At 35.7% G+C, this 21,719-nt stretch overlaps 1 protein-coding gene across 1 annotated transcript; it reads right to left on the minus strand.

Annotated features, from left to right (window-relative positions):
- Positions 1-274: 274 nt before the first annotated feature.
- Positions 275-20,404, minus strand: LOC106869194 (diacylglycerol O-acyltransferase 1). The gene is made up of 16 exons (XM_014914829.3): positions 20,157-20,404; positions 15,795-15,882; positions 14,896-14,936; positions 14,574-14,659; positions 13,740-13,792; positions 12,658-12,760; positions 10,335-10,475; positions 9,255-9,326; positions 8,051-8,154; positions 7,344-7,382; positions 6,623-6,709; positions 5,793-5,905; positions 5,244-5,309; positions 4,104-4,191; positions 3,566-3,628; positions 275-2,704 (listed from the first exon to the last, which is right to left on the minus strand). Exons 1-16 carry the CDS (start codon positions 20,378-20,380, stop codon positions 2,564-2,566), a joined length of 1,509 nt encoding a protein of 502 aa, XP_014770315.1. The 5' UTR covers positions 20,381-20,404; the 3' UTR covers positions 275-2,563.
- Positions 20,405-21,719: the final 1,315 nt, after the last annotated feature.

Here is a 21,719-nt window from a genome sequence, read left to right on the forward strand (position 1 = left end):
AAATGATTGTTACTGTCATGCAAGCAATAGCCATCAGTTCAAATTTGTGGAAAACTTGTCTGATCATGGGGAAATATCACCTTACTTGGAAACGGGTGTGAGTTGGCAACAGGAAGGACATCTGGCCATAGAATATGTGCCTCAACAAATTCCACTCAATCCGTGAAAGAGTGGACATATACAAAAGTATTAATACATATTCATTACATGCAGATCACATGGAAGTAAATATCACATGCAGCAATTTAGACACATCAAAAAGCTGATACCTGTAAAGGAGGCAAACAATTTTTATTTTCCGCAACAGAAAACTTGGCAATAAAAATAACAGTGTTTGAAATTAAAAACATTAAAATTTAATTTAAAAAAAAAAAAAAAAAAAAAACAATTTTAATATGGATATTTTGAATAAAATTTGAAAACAGCAAATAGAAACAATTCTGTTGATTTGGTGAAGTTTACAAGACGCAAACATTGGTGATGGCTTTTCAACAGTTTATTTAAGCCAAAAACTGGTTTGTGCACAATCATTAAAAGTTAATGTGTAAATAGCAAAACCCCTAAGGATTGAGTTCTGAACCATAGCCAAGTGTGTTGATGTGCAGTAGGCAACTGTCGAGGATCATTGTCACTGTAAATTCTAAAACTATTGATGACCGTCTTAATATAGTGTCTTTAGCAGGATCTGTCCCTTTTTATAAACCCTTGAAAACTGTTTCTATGTAATTTGACAGAATCTGTCCCTTTCTCCAATGTTGCACACTGAAGAGATCAAACTCAAACATTGCAAGCTAATAGAACGGCCATCAAATATAGACTGCTTCAAGTAAGGGTGAATATACTCCATGGTCCCTATTAATAAACAAGGGCAAATGAGTCATGAGGGTTCAGTGTGTTGCTAATAGAGCCAGCTGTGCCCTGCAGCCAACATTCTGTTGCGTTGTCCAACTGTCACTACCCGAACTGCCCGAGTCATTTCAGTGTTGCCTTAATCACAACTCCTTGGGAAAACATTGAAAGGAGGCCCCATTTACATCCTTTTACAATAACAGCAGTTAAATGTAGTATTTCAAAGGAACATAAATACACTATTGAATAAACACCGCTTTGGGTTACCTGCTGACATCTATATGAAGAGAACTGGGTACAAGACAATGGGTCGTGACGAAGAGAACTACCAATTTCTTAATCAGTTTACCCAGTACTGAATAAATTTCACTATTTAGGTTTTTGGCATATGCTGGTACAAATTACTCCTTGATACTGGGAGAAAAATGGTAAAGTGCTAATCAGAAAATTTTATTTGGTCAAAAACTGAATTTAGAATTGCCATTTACCTTGGCACAGAATTCTGGTGAAATAATGGAACTACTGACAAAGGCAGCATGTCTTTTTATTTTTTTAATTTTTTTTTTATAAAACGTTTATATATTGGACTTTATTTTCAATGAATTTAAAAAAATAATCATTTTTTTTTTTAAACAATGCATTGGAACCCAAACCAAATGATAAAATCGTTTTAAACCCAGTATTTTTCATTTAGGATGAATATGAAGAATGTACTCTTGCTGACAATGGATAGATTTAAAAACTGGGAAGAATTTATCAGAAAGACATACATCTTACTCTCACACTTAGAATCTTTACTTTTGGCAAAAAGTTTCAAGGATATTGCAGTTCTTATTGAAAGAAATTTGGTAGTATTTTCATTAACATTAACAAGAAGAATATATTAGAAAAAATATACAATTTTAGTTACAGGTTAACTTTATAAACCTGTTTCTAATACACATTCATTATATATACACATACACACACATATGCATATACAGATATTATATGTATATGCATATACATACACAAACACACAAGTATGTTTGAATGCAGAAATGATAGTAAGAGAACTTATTACACAAAGTTTATTCATTCAAAGTTGAGGATTCATTCTGTTGTAACTAAGAATTTCTCACAAAGGGAAAAACTGAGTGACAAATTTAGAAGCATCAGTTTTGAATCAATAAATATATTTTTGATCTTTGGGTTGACAGAGGACAATTTAATAGTCAGCAACATTAAAGGGTCCCTGTATTAAAAGCAACTGTGAAACCCGCACACATCCAAAATTCCTAATGTAAGAGGTAAATGTTAAAAAAGAAAAAATTTCTATACATATGTGAGAGAGTCCATTTCTTAATGATGCTAAAATGTGATGGGGCATAAATTTGTTCAGGGTCTCTACAAATAGCGCAACGATGCATCAAGTTGGATTGGAAGGTAAAAAGTGAGAGTAATGTTTGTTCTGTGGAGGATTTTTACTCAAAGGTCAGACCACCACAGAACTATTCAGAAAATAATAAATGCTGTACTGTTAAGAAAAACAAAAAAATGTTTGGCTAGTTTTAAATTCTGAAATAAAGAATTGAACACAAATTCTAAAATATCCAGCAATTGATCTGAAGAATTATTTGAATGAATTTTTTTTTTTTTTAAATTTGGAAAATGGTTAAAGAGATGTCTTTTACTAATTGTAGGAATTTGTTTGTAGAAGTAATTGATAATAGAATCACTCAGTCTTGGACAAAATGTAATAGTCGTGCATATAGGCTAGAATAGCTATAGGCTGTCCAAGAATTAGTGACAGCCATACTGCCATGTTTCCATATTTACCATAATTACGAGAATCCACAATCACTGCCAATGGTACCTGGAAAACGAAACAAAAATAATATCTACATAGAGAAAATTGATGCATAAACACCAAAAATATATATTAAGCTCAATAATAGGTCATTAAACTCCAACATGTAACATTCTAGTCAATCCAGATGGAACCAACTTGCATGTATATACAGAATTGGCTAAAGTGATCTTTTAGAGCAACATATGAATAAAGAAAAAAAGAAGCTGATCATCTGTCTGTTAAAAGATCTATCTCGAGGGGGAGATAACCCCTGTCACAACATATTTACAAAGGGAGGCAAAAAATTGAGAGAGAATGTGTAAGATAGTGTTATCACCATAGTAACTAACAAGTTTTGATTTAAAAATGTAATTTTAAGTGCAAGCCTGTCAACACAGTGCAACAGACTTCAAAATATAACTATATGTACGTGTGTAATACATGGTTATTTTTTTGTTGTTGTCTGTATATGTTTTTGTAGGTCTTTCAGTATATAGGCAACACATCAAACTTTAAATAAAAGCTTTTACTATAATGACAAGTTGTTGTTAAGAGAGAGAGTGTGTGAAAGAATTAAAATTTGCTTCAAGAACTAAAAAAAGCAGGTTGTTGTTGAGCATATAAATGTGATCATTGTAGTAGGCTTCTGCTGAAGGATATATTTCATCTTGACTAGGTTGTTACCCGGCAGTGTAGCAACAGGTACCAACTAGTAGTTCATAATTTGTGCTCAACAACTGTTTCACTAGCAATAAACATGATTATTTCTAAAATTTCATCATAAACTTTTATAGAAATTAATCTTTTACAAAGATATATCATCAATTTTTCTTTCTTTTTCTTTTTTTTAATTGCTAAAATTATTTTGGAATGTGTGACACTCACCTGGAGGCACATGCCCATAAATGCCCACCAGCGGAACATTTTCAATGGCACACTGACCAAATACTGAAATAAAAAGATAGTGGAGATATTTAGTTTATTGAAATTTACACATTTAAAGACGATTTCTAACAGAGGTACAATGTCTTAACCTTTCTACTGCAAAAACCAGATATATCCACTCAAAATTTCATTACCGTTAACTGTACGAAGCAGTTTTATAAACCAATCTATCTTTTGTTGAGAAATGTCATGCTTGAAGCTATTTCCTGAGACAGGTCAAGTTTATTGAGGCAACATGACTTGCAGAAAATACCAATTTTTTTCTTGTAGATATTCAACATCATTACTGGAAATAACCATGAAATTTATTTTGCAGTGAAAGGGTTAAATCATTGTGGCTCTAGCATTAGTACAAGCTGAAGTTGATACATGATGACAATGATAATACTGACAATGGTGATAGTGATGGTTGAGATGATGATGATGATGATGATGATGATGATGATGATGACCATGACTGTGGTGAAATGATACTTACTTCATGGAAAAAAGCCGAGAGTAAAAATACTAAACAGGATGCCGTGAATTTGGAATGGCCTCGTTTTACCAATGGTTTATATAGGTGTCTGTTGAAATATTAAAAGAGATTTCAATGGAAAAGTTGTAAATAAAATAATTTTAGATATATAAAGAAGGATTAATTATTAAGACAACAATGAAAGTCAACATGCACTAACGAGGTTTCAAAAGGCAATGAAAACTTGGAAGAAGAAAAAATGTAAATCATGGGGTAATTTTTCATTCAAATCACAATTTAAGAATTAATTGTAGTGTTCGTAAAATTTAAAAATATACAAAAAAATATTTAATCCATATATTTTGTCAAACAAACAAATAAATATATATATACACACACATGCATACGAGGGGTGCTGAAAAGTTCCTGGCTTTAAGGGTATTGTGAAAGGCCTGGTTGGAGGCCCAACCTCCCAAGGGCTTTAAAATAACTGAAGGACTGCTGCAATAAGTGTGTGACTCTTATGTTGAATGAAATCATAATTAACTAATTATCTTCTTGTATTTTCTTTTACCCAAAGCCAGGAACTCTTCAGCAGGCCCCTCATATATATAGCTTCCATTATTTAGGTGACCAAGTCAGTAGTTGGGGTGGATGCTCTGAGATGCTAGAATAAGAATTGGCTGTAAGGGCCTCACGCTCAGAGTGAAAGGTAGACTGTATGATGCCTGTGTGCGAACAGCTATGCTACACGGCTTGGAAAGCTGACGTTAAACAACAACGATGATGATGATATATATATATATATATATATATATATATATATATATATATATATATAGATAGATAGATATGTTCCCACACACATACATAATGGGCTTCTTTCATTTTCTATCTACCAAATCCACTCACAAGGCCTTGATCAATTTGGAGCCATTTGTACAGAAATGCTGATACTGAGTTTGAGTCAGGATTAGGATGTTGTTTTAAACAATTATATTCCATCTAAACCTTCACCCACCCCAAAGAAAATAGGAATCTTTGTGAATGACATGACATGTAAACATGTGGAGCCAAGGAAGTGAAGTAGAAGTCACAGTCAAGGGTAAAGGGTCAGTTTGAGATATCAAACAAATAAAACAAAAAGAGTTCCGTGCTAACCTGCTTGCCCATCGGTGAACTGGAATATTCCAACTTTTCCAAAAGTAACTCACAGTCTCAGAATTCCTGCAAAAAATTATTAGAAAGCAATAATAAATCTCTGAGTATTAGGTTGATGTAATTATCTAGCCACCTCCCCATTAATTTCAGGCTAGATAATTACATCAACCCAATACTTGAAAGATACTTTATTTTATTGACCTCAAAAGGATGAAAGGCTAAAATCAACCTCAGCAGAATTTGAACCCGGAATGTACAGCTTGCTAATGATTCTATTATCTCACTGTCTTAATAATAATGATTTCAAATTTTGGCACAAGGCCAGCAATTTGGGGAAAGGTGCAAGTTGATTACATCAATCCCAGTACTCAGCTGGCACTTATTTTATCGCCCCAAAAGGAAGAAAGGCAAAGTCGACATCAGCGGAATTTGAACTCAGATTGTCAAGATGGATGAAATGCTCCTAAGCATTTTGCTTGGCACAGTTATATTTCTGCCAGCTTGCCCCAATAATAATGACAATAATAATAATAATAGACTAATGCTCACCACCAATCATGGTAAAATTCTCTGTCTCCAAACTGCAAAAGTTCTGCAACCACATTCAAACAGGAATGGAAGAACCAATAAAAGAAAATCAGCCAAATCATATGGTTTGGAATCTGTAAGAAGACAAAATATTTTGAAAACATCAGTAAAATCCTCTGCTACCAATCAATTAGTGTAATTAAGGTAATTACTAAAAAGAAATATTTTCCTTGTTGCCTTGTTCAAATATCAGTTGATTGAGAATAATGAATAAAAAAAAAATAAAAGAAATATATTCCAAATGATAACAGAATGGTAAATGATTTGGATAGAAACCAAACTATTTGAGACGTTGTCAAGGAAATGACATTATTGATGGAACAATGAGAGAAAATAGTATGAAAAAAAAAAAATGTCTAGAAATTTCTAAAGAAGAAACAGGAACCATTCCTGTCATTCCACTGAAAATAAACAACAATAATGGTGTGCAACAAAAGGAAAAAAAAGAAAAAATGAAAATAATTGAGGTTGAAAATATACCACAATAATTGTATGATTGGTGGCTATGTGGTTAAGAAGTTTGCTTGCTGACCATGTGGATTTAGGTATTTTCTGTTGAGATATGTCAAGTTCACTGAGGCACCGTAACTAACAAAAAATACCAATTCTATTTAACATCATTACAAAAATAACCATGAAATTTAATTTTACAATGAAAGGTTTAAAATACCCACCATATAAAAAAAGGCAGTTTTAGCTGTTTTGATATATTTTAGTGAAAAATTAGTATAAAGCAAGAACTAGATTTATGTAACAATGAGTTTGGTATTGACAGAATCAGAATTACTTACAGCTAATTTTAGAAGTCTTTCAAAAGACCTTTTTATATCCATTTCAGCAAGTGGCTTCATAGAATTTCGGACAATTGGCTCCAACCACTGGAAGAAATAAAAAAGAATTAATATTAGAATCTGCACCCATTTTACAAAAGATCAATGAAACTCATTTTACTGTTGTTGAAATTGCTTAGCCCCAGGTCAGGCTTGATCCAGCAGGCCCATGATCAAAGGTATTCTAGTTCTGATCAGGCTTGATCCAGCAGGCCCATGATCAAAGGTGTTCTAGTTCTGATCATCCTCTCTTCTCTGCAGACACAGTTTACATAGGACTGCATTATCCAATGTGTCCTTTTTTTGTTGTTTAGACCTAGTTCAGCTCTGCTACCTTGAAAGTTAACCCCTTTTTCAGGACATATTTGGTGCACTCATTTCAAACTGCCATCAATTTTGACCAATCAGCAAATCTAATTTTCAAAATACGAATGTCCCCTTCCATGCTGACACTGAAACACTGAAATTAAGGACCCCCAATTGCACTTCACATTTTGGTCCCTTAGAAGTTAGTGAAAATTCGTTGAGTCATTTTCCAGTAATTTTGCAAACACAGACAAAGACAAGTGATTACAATACCCTGCTTTCGCTTACACATGCAGGATAATTAATGTGGTCAGAGGAGTGTTTACAGCACTATGTAGATACAAGTTTAACCATGAAAGTAAAGTAAAACACTAACCTGTTGTAACAGAGCAAGCATCACCTGCCACAGAAAGATCTGGAAAATTTGAAAGAACAAAAATTTACTGTAAAAAGAATTTTGTGAAAATAAATTTTCAAAAATACACAAAATTACAAAAATGTACAAAATTGGAAAATCTTAATACATTTGTGTTGCAATATCCAAATGCAATAGTTTTCACAAAGAAATGCCAACAAATTCTCTGTTTTCATTTTCTGCACTCTTTATATTTTTTAATATTAACTTGGATGCTAGAATTATTGATACTATAATGCAGCAGCTTTAGCATTTGGTTCTCAGACAACAAGGAATAAAAAAAAACATTCTTTGATTTGGTTTTCATGCCTATCCTCGCCTATGGTTATGAATGTTGGGTAATGACAGAGGCATGGCTCAGTGGTTAGATTGTCAGGCTTACAATCATGAGCTCATGAGTTTGATTCCCAGACCGAGTTGTGCGTTATGTTCTTCAGCAACATACTTTATTTCATGTTGCTCCAGTTCAGAGAAAATGGATGGATATTAACTTTTTTCTTCAGTATCAAAAATATAGAAACAATGGATGGACAGAAATTCTCTTTGCAGAACTCATTCCAACTTAAAAATAGCTGTTGCTGCATTTACCATATTAAATGTAAATACACACACACACACACATATATATATATATATATAAGGAAGAAAGAAAAGCATTTAACACTTACCATTTCAATAAAGCGTTTTAGGAGAAATGATTTTCGGATTCGAGAACTGCGGGGAAAATTGAGTTCATAACACAAGGTGGGTGCGAACATGAAGTAGTGCAGATCTAGAAATACAGAGGTTGGGTAATTGTGATTACAACCATTTTGCATGCGTACAACAGGAAGAAGACAATGTGAAGAGCAGCAGGAAATGAACTAGATATTGATAACACATCAAAGTGTGTGGGTGTGGGGTGAACAGAAGCATATTGAGTGCATACAATAACAATGGCGAGAGCAGTGTAAGTATTTTGTCCAGCATGCTAACGATTCTGCCAGCTAGCCACCTTACAATAATAATAAAAATAATAATATTATTGGTTTCAAATTTTGGCACAAGGCCAGTAATTTCAAGAAAGAGGTAAGTCGATTACATCAACTTCAGTGATCAACTGGTACTTATAATAATGGCAACAGAGACTGTGAACAGGGTTTGAGAACAAGAAGGTTGACAAATATTGACATTGGAATGGATAAACAACAATGCTGAGTGGAACTGTTGCCGGGATAACAGATGGGTTGAGGGAAATTACAGCTGAGGTTAAGTGAAGTGTTGAGTGGAGCTTATAATTAAAAATCAACAAAAGATCTTGAGCAGAAGCAGCAGCCAAGGTTAGCAGATGTAGTGAGTATAACAGCAGTTAGGGTTAGCAGATATTTTGAGTTGGGGAGATGATAAGGCTAACAATATATGTGAAGTAAATAACTTGAGACTGTCAGAAATGTGGTGTTGGTCAGTAACTAGGATTAAAGGATATATCGAGAAGGTATAGGGAGTGGATCAATAACTAAGAAATAAGGAGTGCGGGAATAAGTAGGACTAGAAGATTATTTTTTTTACTTGCTCTGTCTGATAAGAGAAGCAATGCCAATAGCTTTCTCAAGTCCTCCAAGACCAATGAGATTCATGCCATTAGTGTTCCTTTTGAATTTTTATCAGGAAAAACATCATTTTTATCATTTTTTTTTTTTTTGCTTTTTTATCTTTTACTTGTTTCAGTCATTAGACTATAGCCATGCTGGGGCACTGCTTTGAAGATATATGGGGCGGAGCAATAACTAGGACTATAATGCATATTGAGTAACAGAAGAGTAAGTAGGAGTTTTGAGAGCAAAGTACTCTCTGAAGATGGGAAATAGAGTACAAGAGACATAAAGTACTCACCTTTAAGATTTAGATTATTTGGATATGTAACTAATTGGCTGCCAACTTTACCACTTTGAGGAATTTTCCTTCCTAGAGAAAGAAAAATTTGAGATTTGATCTATATATTAATTTTACATATAACAATACCCCTGATCAATAAATTAATCCTTGGTTCATAAACGATGCATTCAATTGATAAACAACACCTCCAATCAATAAACAATGCCCCTGATCCATAAATGATATTTAAATGAAAAATAAGAAAATGGAGATATAGCATTTGATAAAGATTTATTATTATAAGTCTCAAGTTACTCTGATGATTATTAAAAAAAAATTGGGAATCTGCATCATATACAATGCATGGATGCCAGGGAAACGAGATACACAAGACAGACAAAGGAGTTAAAGAAAAGGAGGTCGTTGTACTAAATATTTATTGCTGTTTAACCTCAGGTTAGCCTTCATTCAACAAACTGATGATCCAAGCTATTCCTGGCTTTTTTTTGTTTTTGTTTTTAAAGTAATTCAGAAAGAGGCTACTTCTTCTGATTTGTGAAGGTTTGTGCTATGATTTAGCATTTTAACTATTCTGTCACCTATGCTTTTGTATTCAAAATGTTTTGACTAAGGATTTCATTTTTATTCACTTCTCAGTGACAAAATCTTTTTCACTGTTATTTCACTTTTCTATAATGGCGGCACTTTTCAAACAAAACCTCTCATAGTTGCCTCATGTTTTGACTACACAGGCATTTGGGTCAATAGTCAAAATTTAGCACAATGACCTTGTTTTCATTGATACAACCACAAACATCATTCGTATCAATCTATTTTAAATAAACTCAATAAAAATATGGAAATCAAAGTAACGGCCAGCTTATATTTGTTTCCTTTTTAAAGTTTGTTTTATCTCTGTTCATCCTGTTCAACCCTCAGTGATCTCTGTGAGTTGATCTCTAATCAAAGACATTCTAGCCACACTGCCCTATCTTAACAAACATAGTCTGGATATCAAGGAATAAATTAACCAACTCATGCCAGCACAGAAAAATGAAGAAACAATATATATATATATATATATACACATATACCTACCTTCAGAGGAGCTGAATGACTTGTGTCGTTTTAAAGGTGTCTCTCTCATTACTTGAGTACGGCACCAACTATTAACACTGCAATATGAAACTAACTTCAAGAAGACAATGGTGTAGAAACCTAACGTCACAATGGAAAAGGCTGAAACAACAATAACAATAATATTAGTTTCAAATGTTGGCACAAGGCCAGCAATTTCAGGGAAGGGAGTAAGTCAATTACACCGACCCCAGTATGCAACTGGTACTTATTTTATCGACCCCAAAAGAATGATAGGTAAAATCAACCTCAGTGAAATTTGAACTTAGGACATGAAGACAGACGAAATGCCACTAAGCATTTTGCCCAGCATGCTAATGATTCTGCCAACTCACCTTATTATTATTATTATTATTATTATAATCTTTTCTACTATAGGCACAAGGCCTTATGAAAACTTATGAAAATGTGATCCCAAATAAATTTTTTCCTTTTTTTTTTCACCAATTTTTATACCAAATTTTCAAAATTCAAGTTTAAAATTGTTTTTTTTTTTAAATATTTCACAGCAGATTTTACTTTATTTCGAAAAAAACTTTAAAATCGCAATATCTCCAGAAGATGTGACCCAATATACATAACTATTTCACTAAGATCTCTAAAATGTCACTGGTTTATACATGTTTCAAAGGTATTTGAATTTTTGGTGTGCTACATTTATTAATATCCACTTCTAGCAGAACAATGAAGCTTGTTTTCTTTATCTTAACTAACTCTTAAAACAATTCTTTCAGGTCATCAATATAGAATTAGAAAAACTATGTCAAAGTTGGATTAGCCATTGTTGTTCTTAAAGATCCAATTTTAGCACTGAGTCAGCTATTAATTCTTCTGTTTATTATTCAAAAGGAGAAAAGTTTGTTCATTCAAGTAAAAACATTGTAAAACATATACAAAATTCTGATCAATTCTACTTTCAAACCCAAACTCACTATCTTCAGTTTAGTTTTTGTGCCTATCCTCACCTAGAGTTGTGAATGTTGAGTGCTGACCAAAAGCATATTATCATAAATACAAGTAGAAGAAATGGGGTTCCTCGAAAGGATCTCTGGAATAATGTTGCTTCACAGGGTGCATAGCTCAGAGATCAGGGAGTTTCATCTGGTGGAGCCACTACTTCTCTGCATTGAGAATTCACAGCTCCAGTACTGCGGAGATGTAATTAGAATGTCACAGATTCTTCAAGCCGAGCCAACTAAAGGCAGACAAAGAACAAGAAGGGCTCTACCATAATCTCAGTTGGTCGTGCTTGGGGATCTATCCAGAAAGTCTGACAAGACCCTTTGGAAGAAGAGCCTGAGAACTTTACCCCCACAACCCACCCGAGAATAGTGGGTGGAGAAGGTGGATGGATGGATAATTCCACTTCTAGCTAGAACTAATTAACTTTTGCAGATTTTGTTGTATATCACTTCTTTATTATTCGTCAATTATTCAGACCTGAAGTAGAGAGGGCATGTCATTGAAGTGGTTGTGAATCCGATTGATTAATCAAACAATCAATTAGTTAATTGGTTATGTAATTAACCAACTGTTGAATAATAAAGGAGTAGTGTAGAACTAGTGCATATGTTTATTATTGACATAATGACTGTCTGAAACACAGCAAATACTAATTAACAATTAGTCCTACTTTTAGGTCATTACATCTGTGGCAGTGGTGCAGTGTGGGTTGCCAGTGGCTGGGGGGGGGGGGGCAAAGCAAGTACTGAGGGAAAAGTGTACTACATTTTAATTTTTATTATTACTACTTTGTTTTCCTTTTAAAATTTTGAACCCTTAAGAGATTCGTACCCAGGGCAACCAACACCATAGCCCTGTCCATGCTACATCCAGTTTACATTAGCTGTTACAACACACATGCAGAGGAGACAAAGAACTGTTATGATTGGTGACCTTGTTATGTGTATAAGTCACTCATTGACTGATACATCTCCAGTCACTTCCCCACATTACTTCTCAATAACCTCTCATCTCTGTCAATGCCACCTGTGCAATGAAGGATGGTAGCAGCATTCTAGGACATTTACCCCGTCCACCACCAAGGACAATTACCCTGAGTACAACAGATAATGATTTAAAACTTCCTAATATATTGGAGAGGGGGTAATTAACCAAGGGAGTAATTGTCCTAGAGGATAGTTGTCATCGGGGCGGATTTGTCCTATGAGGGGTAATTGTCCTGATACAGGTAGCAGAGCTGTCCTTGAAACTGGATAATTTGTTTGTTTCATATGAAAGTATTAATAGAAATGTTGAATAATTAATGTTTAATAAAACTTACCAGGGTTTGGATGTAAATGTAATATAAGAGCAGCAGGGAAGATGAGAAGAACCAGCAGGTTAACGCAGTAAAGCAACTGGCCTGATTTATCACTGATACAGTTCTGGAAAAAAAATATGAAATGTAAAGAAATAAAGAGAGATAGTCAGACATTAAAAGAGAAAGAGAAACACCATCAGATAGACAGACAGAAAGACATACTGAGAGATAGGTACTGAGCAAGAGACAAACATAGACGGATGTACACCATGAGAGACGGGTTATATATATATACACACACACGTGCAGATATACAGTTACAAACTCACAAAAACAAACAAAAGACTAACAGACAGACACCAAAACAAAAATATCTAATTAATGTCATAAACATCTGTACTGGAGGATTGACAAAATGCTTGAGTGTTCAATCCATACTACAACCAATGTGTTGTGTTGTACTTTTGAATAAGGCACACAGCTACTTTTATTTGTTTGTCTGGCAGATATCAAGCCTTGTTACTATTTTCATATCATCCCTAACAATCTGCATATATCATCATCATTTTAATATCCTCTTTTCCATGCATGCACGGGTCATTGAGGCAAATTTTCTTTGACCCAATCTCTTTCCTGTTGCCAACCCGTACCTGTTTCCAAGCAAGAAAATATTTCCCCAAAACGAGACATTTTCTTGCAGAATATTGAAAGTGAACGAAACTGCTTGTATGACAATGGCACTCATTTACAACACCATAATGTATAATGTCAAGACAAGGAGAGAAACACACACAGTAGTCAGGATTTCACACAGGACTTCTAGCTACCAAATCTACTCACAAGGCTTTGGATGGCCTAAGGGTATGGTAGAAAACACTTGCCCAAAGTGCCATGCAGTGGGACTGAACCCAAAACCATGTAGTTGGGAAGCAAATTTCTTAACCACACAGTCATGCTTGCACCTACACGTATTTGTGTAAACTATTCCCTCCACATTTCCCATGTGAACACGGAAATAACAGTTGTAACAGGATAAAGGTGAAGAGGGTAAATGGTATGTGCAAGGAGGGCAGGGGAGGGGGGCAGAGAATATTTTGACTTACCTTAGCAAGAAGGCACTCTGTTTTGAAAGCAAATAATATAAACAACTCCAATACTGTCAAAGAAAGATGAAATGATATTTAGACTCATCAAATATGCAGTGAACAGCAATGTGCAGTACTTAATGTCATCTGTAACTTAAGGAAGGATGTTTCAGACACACAGTATAATAGGTACAGTAGCTAACCACACACACACACACACAGTTAACTGCATATACACACACTAGTTAATCATATGTACATGTTAGTTAATCACACACAAACGTTAACTAGCTCACCCTTCACACACAATGATCATATAAATGACAATTGTATTATCAAAATAATAATAATAATAATCCTTTCTACTTATAGACACAAGGCCTAAAATCTGTGGGAGGGGACAAGTTGAATACATTGACCCCAGTGCTTAACTGGTACTTATTTTATCGAGCTAAAAGGCAAAGTCAACCCTGGTGGAATTTGGATTCAGAACAAAGATGAACTAAATGCTGTTAAGCACTTTTGTCCAGCAAACTAACAATCTTGTCAGCTTTCCACCTTAATAATAATAATAATAATAATAATAATAATAATAATAATAATAATCCTTTCTACTACAGGCACAAAGCCTGGAATTTGGGGGAAGGGGACCAGTTGATTACATCGACCCAGTACACAACTGGTACTTAATTTATCGACCCCAAAAGGATGAAAGGCAAAGTCAACCCCAATGGAATTTGATCTCAGAATGTAAGGATGGACGAAATGCCGCTAAGCATTTTGTCCAGCATGCTAATGATTCTGCCAGCTCACTGCCCTATAATAATAATAATAATAAAGAGAATGACTTACAAGCAAGGAGTGCAACATTGGGCCAATTAGATGGATTAAGCAGGAACATTTGAAATGAGGCTACAGGGTCGATTAAAATCCCATATCTGAAATATTAAATAATAATGATAATAATAATGATAATGACAATGACGATAATTCTAGTTTTTCTAAGCTGCAGGATGGAGCAGAGACGGTCCAAAACATCCCACCTTTTCCAAGACAGTGGAGGGAGATTTAACTACCATATCTAGCAGGTTGTGTGTGATCACCTAGAATACCATTGTTGTAAATGAAGCAGCAAAAATATTTTTTTAAAAAATAGAAAACAATATTTACTCACTTTATTAAATTTTCCAAAACCAGCCGCGTGTTAGAAATTGCCTAAAACAGAAAAAAGGAAACAAGTTAAGACCATTTATCTGTAGCAAAAGTCTTTTTCTTTAAAACTATTTTAGCAATGGATGGGGGGAAACCAGCATCATTGACCCTTTGACCAGTGAGATGAAGGGTTGAAGTTATCCTTTGACCAGAGTCCTAACCCTTGTGCTTACAACAGAATGCCTTCCTTCTACTAGAGGGGTATGAGACGTTTTGACAACTTTTTAGTGCTGCCGTTTTGGCGCTACCTATTTCATACAATGGATTCAACATCGACTTATTTGGGATCAAACATTTTGTTTCTCTCGTTCTTGCCTTTGCTTCTTCTCTCTCCCTCAGTTCATGTGTGTAAACATCATTATCATCATTTAACGTCTGTTTTCCATGCTGGCCTGGGTGGGACATAGAGAGGAACCCATGCAGTGCCACACAAAAAGTGCTCATGCAAGCGCCACACGAAATGCGCCTGTGCCACACGAAATGCACCCGTGCTGGCGCTACATGAAATGCGCCATGTGTAAACCGTTTGTGCCAGCACCACGTGTAAAGCGCCTGTGCCAGTGCCACGTGTAAAGCGCTCGTGCTGGCGCCTGTGCTAGTGTCACATGTAAAGCGCCCGTCCTGGCATCATGTAGAGAGGTGCCATGTACCCATCAGATAAAAGGTGCCTACAAATAATGTCACATTAAAAGCACCGATGTTAGTGGCACCTGAAAAGCATGTGCTGGCAACCCAGAAAGCAGCACTCTGTAAAGTGTTTGACATTAGGAAGAACATCAAGAGATTGAACCGAAAACATGGTTAGGAAGCAAGGTTCTTGACCATACAGCCATGGCCATGTGGTTGAGAAAAGATACTTACAAGGAGTAAAATACAAAGATTTAATAATCCTCTGTAGTTTGTGAATCCACTTGAGGTACTGAATAAGGAATCAAGATGGCGGTGGATCCTGTGGGAAGAGAAAACAATTTTAGAGGAAAGAGATAAGGAGAGACAGAGAGAAGAGAGGGACAAAGAGGCCTAGACAGTGTGGGATCGAAATGAGGGGGAGTATATAGGTATATGTGTGTGTGAGTAGAAACGGTTATTATCATTATTCCTTGATAAGATAAGATGAAATAGAACTAATTTATTGAGGACGTGAATGATTGAGAGAGAGGAAGAAGGTGGTGGTGATCAAGGTTGGTAGAATGTAGGGGAATATCCTGATAACACTAATAATAAGAACAAGAAGGTTTGACAGAAGCTCAAGGCCATGACTAACTAATATTTTTTTAAATGCTCGCAGTTTGATAGAAAAGGGGTCTTAAAAACGACTTTCAAAGTGGTGGGGGAATATCAGATATTGCAAGCGAGAGGGGTCAGCCAACAGTTGTAGTTAACAAATAAAACAATAAATATTAAGAAATACGTTGAAATATGAAGGAAGCGAAACAAATATATTAGGAAATTCATAGAGAAAATGTCGTTATAAAATATAAAATATTTTAGAAATGAGGAGTGGAGTGAGATCAAATGACAGGCAGATATAGTGTGTCGCGTGTGTGGCAGGAGTGGTTTTGCAACGTCAACGTTTTTTGAAAGTGGCTGCACGAAAAAAAATTCTAACAGTTATTAGAATTTGATATTGATCTTAGCCATAGTGCATGGTTGTGCCATTCAAGACACATTTTTTTTTACATACATTACACAATGCTTCAAGCGAACTACAATACTCTCTCTCCTATTCTGTCAGATATTTTAGTAACATTTAATAAAAATATCATGATACAAAAGCTATTAACCATTTTCAAAATATTATATATAAATACACGCGCGCGCATGTATATATACACACACACACACATATACGCGCGCGCGCACGTATATATTCCAAGGGGTGACAAGTTCAGAAAAGAAGCTCTGCCTGACCATTGAAAATGAAGAAGTCAAAGTCTGAGTGAAAATAAAATATTTAATCATAATCGTTAGCCGGGCAAATGAGTGTGTGTGTGAATAAATATATTTTCGCTCCAAAACAATTTTTGATTTATTTTAATTAGTGTGCTGGGGTCAGTTTGTGAATTCTGCGATTTTTCCAAAATCCTCAATGCGTTTCATGCCAAAATAAAAATAAATTTAAGGAAAAAAACCACTCTACGTTGTTGCTAAACCTGCTAGAAATAGCAGCCACCACCCACCCTCAAGCACAACTTAGATAATGTTGTCCTAGATACACTGTCTGCAAAATGAAAAAAATAATAATAATAAAAACTAATGAGAGGATGGTCATTGCTCGAATAGCTTCAAATACAGATCTATTCAATCAGAGTTTATCAGTAGTTAAACAATCACTAGTGTAATGACTCAACGAGGGCGCGCAGTCCTATATATTAGTTCTTTCTGTGTTATGAAGCACATAAGGCCGCAACGCGATCCCTCCAACCAGAACCTTGTTGTCTGTCACTGTTCTGGTCTCATTCCGACTTTTCCACTCTTCTCTCCTTGTCAATGGTCCATCGCCATGTGGTTTTAGGGAGTCCCGCTGCTCTTTTAAGACCTCATCGGCCGCTGGACTCCCCTCAGGCTTTGTCCCATTGTTGCAATTCTTCTTCGAAGATATACAATGTCTGGATGAAAGACGGGGGTAGTCATGGCTGGAACACCTTTGATTCTAGGTCAACTTGATCAATTGATCAGAGCAATTTGTTGTAGGTCAAGTAAACACGTAGAGTGGAAGTTTCCCCCTTGGCTGTTAGTGATTTGTTTAGAAAAACTGATAAAGTGAAGCCGGAGAGAGACAGGTGAGGAGGGGTGCGTCGTTGGAGGAGAAAGATTACCTTTTAAGAAAAGTGAGTTGGACATTTGGACAAGGTTCAAAGTCCTCAGCTGATAGAGACGACGACAGCAGTGTATGACAGACGTATCAACATACATCTATACATACATTAACTCAGATACGCATCAACTCGCATGCTCAAGCATACACACCAGCACGCATGCACACACACACACATACATGCACACACATACCTCATGCATGCATACGCACACACAACACATGCACACACATACATACATGCATGCACGCGCTCTCACACACACACAACATGCATGCACGCGCGCACGCATACCCATCAATATGCATGTATACGTATACACACAATCAACACGCATACGGACAGACATCAACAAGCATGCGTACACACACATTAACACGCATGCATACACACATATCAACACGCATGCACACGCACACACACATCAACACGCATGCATTCGCGAACACACACACATAACACGCATGCATACGCGCGCGCACACACATCAACATGCATGCATACGCGCGCACACATCACCACGCAAGCATATGCGCGTACACACACACACACCAATAGACATGCATACGCGCACACAAACATGCATATGAACACATATACACATTCCTTTATGAATAGTAAACAGAGGAGAACAATCTATAAAAATGTTGATAAAATAAAGACAGGTGTCGTTCATTAAATGGGATGACTGAACCTTGAGACAAACAAATGGCTAAATATTTCGACGTGTTTACAATTTATCACCTCGAAGTAACATCAAAACATTTTAGACAGAACGGTACTATACTGGATCAAACACAACTATCTTTAAATGTTTCATAGTTTAAAAACATTAAATATATGCTGGGCAATTTGAATTGTTGAAATATCATTATTGATGGTTTCTTGAATAAATACAGTTCCATTTTTCGTTCTATATTCTTTGACTGGTTTTGGTTTGTATATTCTTTTTTTTTTAATGTTCTTTTAGTTTACGGCTGGAGCAAGTGCGAGGTATATAGTTACTTAACCGAATACAATATTAGAAAAATTAAACAGGATTTGATAAATCATACAAGGATATTTCGTTAGTTTTAATTTTTTCTCCTAGCATATCGTAATACCTCGTTTTTATGAAATAAATGAATGAGGGGTTTTATGGAGTTAACTGTTACCCCTCACAAATATCGCGACGACATATCTAGAACTACATTATTCAATGTATCCTTCGTTAAGACGGAGGTGATGGTTTGATTTGAAGAAGATTTGTCTGCAATTTTTAGCAGGATAAATGACTACGTTAGGGTCCTGTATTCAGATTTGAAACCTCCCACAACCGAAGTTCTCAAAAAACATATGAAAAAAAAAAAACGGTTTAAGATTCAGCACCAAAATAGTAATTTAATACATGTTACTAAGATGTGAAATAAACAAGTTTCTCGATACAGCTGCACCCGCCTCAGGTTTGTATGCACTTAGAGTTCGTCCCTGGTTCTAAGAAAGATCCCACCGAAGGGAAAAACTCGGTGTGACAATGAAATAACTTCCGTTTTGTAAATAAACATTTGATAGAGAGAACTTTCAACCCGTTCCCAGGTGATGCCAACTTTTGTGGTCGCCAAGAATATATACAGAATTAAAATAATAACAAATTAATAGCGACATCAAATTGTTGCTTGTATTTACACTTAATTCAGAAAATATATAAATAAATGTACTGAGGACTGTAGAAAATAAAGACATTGGGTAAGAAGCAAGTACAGATATATCTCTCACCAAAACACCCAAGTCAGCTTTTCATACAAACCTTGCCCATACAAACCTTAGTCTTACATACAAAACACGATTTTAATGTGTTTATATTTAATTAAAACCTTCTAACACCAAGAAAGTTTCGTTTAAGTCATTTTACAGATATCAATTTAATAATAATAACTTAATTATTTTACTACATCCTTCTAAATACTTGATTGGTTTTAAAACTAATTGAAACCCATATGGTCACAAAGGGGTTAAAAGAAAGAACAAAGATGTGTACGGAAAGATAGTGATACGTCATCACCTTTCTTTACACACCTTTAAATGATTGTTGACACCTTTCTACTCCAGTGATTACTTAATGCAGAAAAGAAGAAAGAAAAAAGCATTATCGGCTTCACACTAATTAAATACTCCAGACAGATTCATTGAAGCCTAAGAAACTATGCACTTTACCTATCAAGAGATACGGGCGAAGGTAAAGAATACGCACACCACCTGCTTTTGGCGTTTAGGGCTAGGTTTAGGGGTTCGGCTTAGTTACGCCGAAAACAGGTGGTGCGTGTATTCTTTACCTCCGGCGAGATACGGTTATATACCCAGTCAGCCCACATTGTTGTTTATAAGACTTTACAGAAATATAGACGAGATGTAAACAAACACTCACGGTTTGTCAGGTTGTTTCAGTCGTTCTCTCTTCTCTTCGCCAGTTATTTCTTCATAATTCGCCATGCTTACCGTCCTCCTCATGTTCCGACGACGCAACACGGGTGAATAGTCGTCGGATGCCACTTGCTCCTCACCTTCATAATTAGATAATTGGTTAACTGGTGGGGTATCAGACGTGGAGTTCTTGTTAGAACTCACACGCGTCATTGGGCTAGGCACCATGTCTGTGACGACAACAAGAACACTGACAGCAGCAGTGAACGGTGTAGATCAGTAGAAGCCGTGATGGTAGCGGTAACAGTAAATTGTTATTTAATGGAAGCAGCAGCGGTGAATGACGACTTAGTGGTGGTGGTCGTGGTAGCGAAAGAACTAGCAGCAGTAAATTTAGTGGTAGTTACGAAAGCAGAAGCAACAGTAACAATAACAAATTAATTTTTGGCCTCACTAATTCACCCTCTCAGTCGCAATGCGAGAATCACGTGTCCTTCGTGAAATGCTCCTGCAACCTTCCTTAACTGTTATCTTTTAAAACATATCCAAGGTGCAACGTATTAAATACACACACACACACACATGTGTGTGTATTTAACAAGCCATAAAAGACGAGACATTCTTGACTGAAATATTTGTCGACGGACGAAAAAAAGAAGCGGTCAAAGAAGATACACATGTGTAACACCGTCGAAGTTTTAATGTTGGTTCCTTCGAAGTTAGCTGGGGTCGGACAGGTCTACCGCCTCATTTTAAGTCGCCGCCCCACCCTTCGATTCGAGGTTTTGTTATTCCATTTGTGAGATGATTTCCTTTTTTCAGTGAGCCATTTTTTTTCCATATCATTTGTCTGTGAGTTGTTTTGTTGTAGGTCAACTGAGCTCTGATCGAAGAGACTAAAAAGATCAAGGGTGTTCACACTGTGACCATCCTACCCTTTCCCCCACCACATTGTATCTAGGACTACATTATTCAATGTCTCCTACTCTGAGAAGCCAGGTTGTGGTTTGAAGGAAAATACCATTACTAACACTGAATAAATATCTTTGACTTTGAAATACCAAACATGATCTTATATTTTTTTTTCCTGCTGAGAGGGAGGGAGAAAGTTATTCTCAAACCAGAGGCCCCAGGCTAGATTTTTGCAACAAAATGAATTCTTCTAGAGGCATTCAAGTACCACAAGGCATCTAGTCTGACACCCTACTCGGTCTGCCAATTTATTGCCCTTTATTTTAATGACCCCCAAAACGATAAAAGGCAAAGCTGACCTAGGTGGGATATGAACTGAGAGTGTGAAAGAAATACACTTAGGCATTTAGTCCTACTCCCTAACCATAAGTGTGGGAACTAAATTTACTTAGAAGCTGCAAACCCAGGTCTAAGATATTTTACAAACAGGATTGATTTCTTCAATCTCAATATCAAAACAACACAGGTATAATAACAGTAAATATTATTATATTTGAGCATTAAACAAATCAGATAAAATTAATAATGGAAAAAGTGATGCTTGAGATCAGCCAAAAAATAGTTTGACGCTCATTCATTTTGGAGAAGTTTTTCA

This window comes from Octopus bimaculoides, chromosome 20, assembly GCF_046866305.1.
Source record: "Octopus bimaculoides isolate indiv1 chromosome 20, ASM4686630v1, whole genome shotgun sequence".
Lineage (NCBI taxonomy): Eukaryota > Metazoa > Mollusca > Cephalopoda > Octopoda > Octopodidae > Octopus > Octopus bimaculoides.

Bases quoted from the DNA above. Each gene is read 5' to 3' on its own strand.
- LOC106869194 (XM_014914829.3), bottom strand. From the start codon at position 20,380: ATGGTGCCTAGCCCAATGACGCGTGTGAGTTCTAACAAGAACTCCACG. The intron at 5,906-6,622 runs GTAAGTAATTCT...GTCTTCTTACAG, and splicing joins AAAGACTTCTAAAATTAGCT to ATTCCAAACCATATGATTTG. The intron at 3,629-4,103 runs GTAAGTATCATT...TTTTTATTTCAG, and splicing joins TCTCGGCTTTTTTCCATGAA to TATTTGGTCAGTGTGCCATT.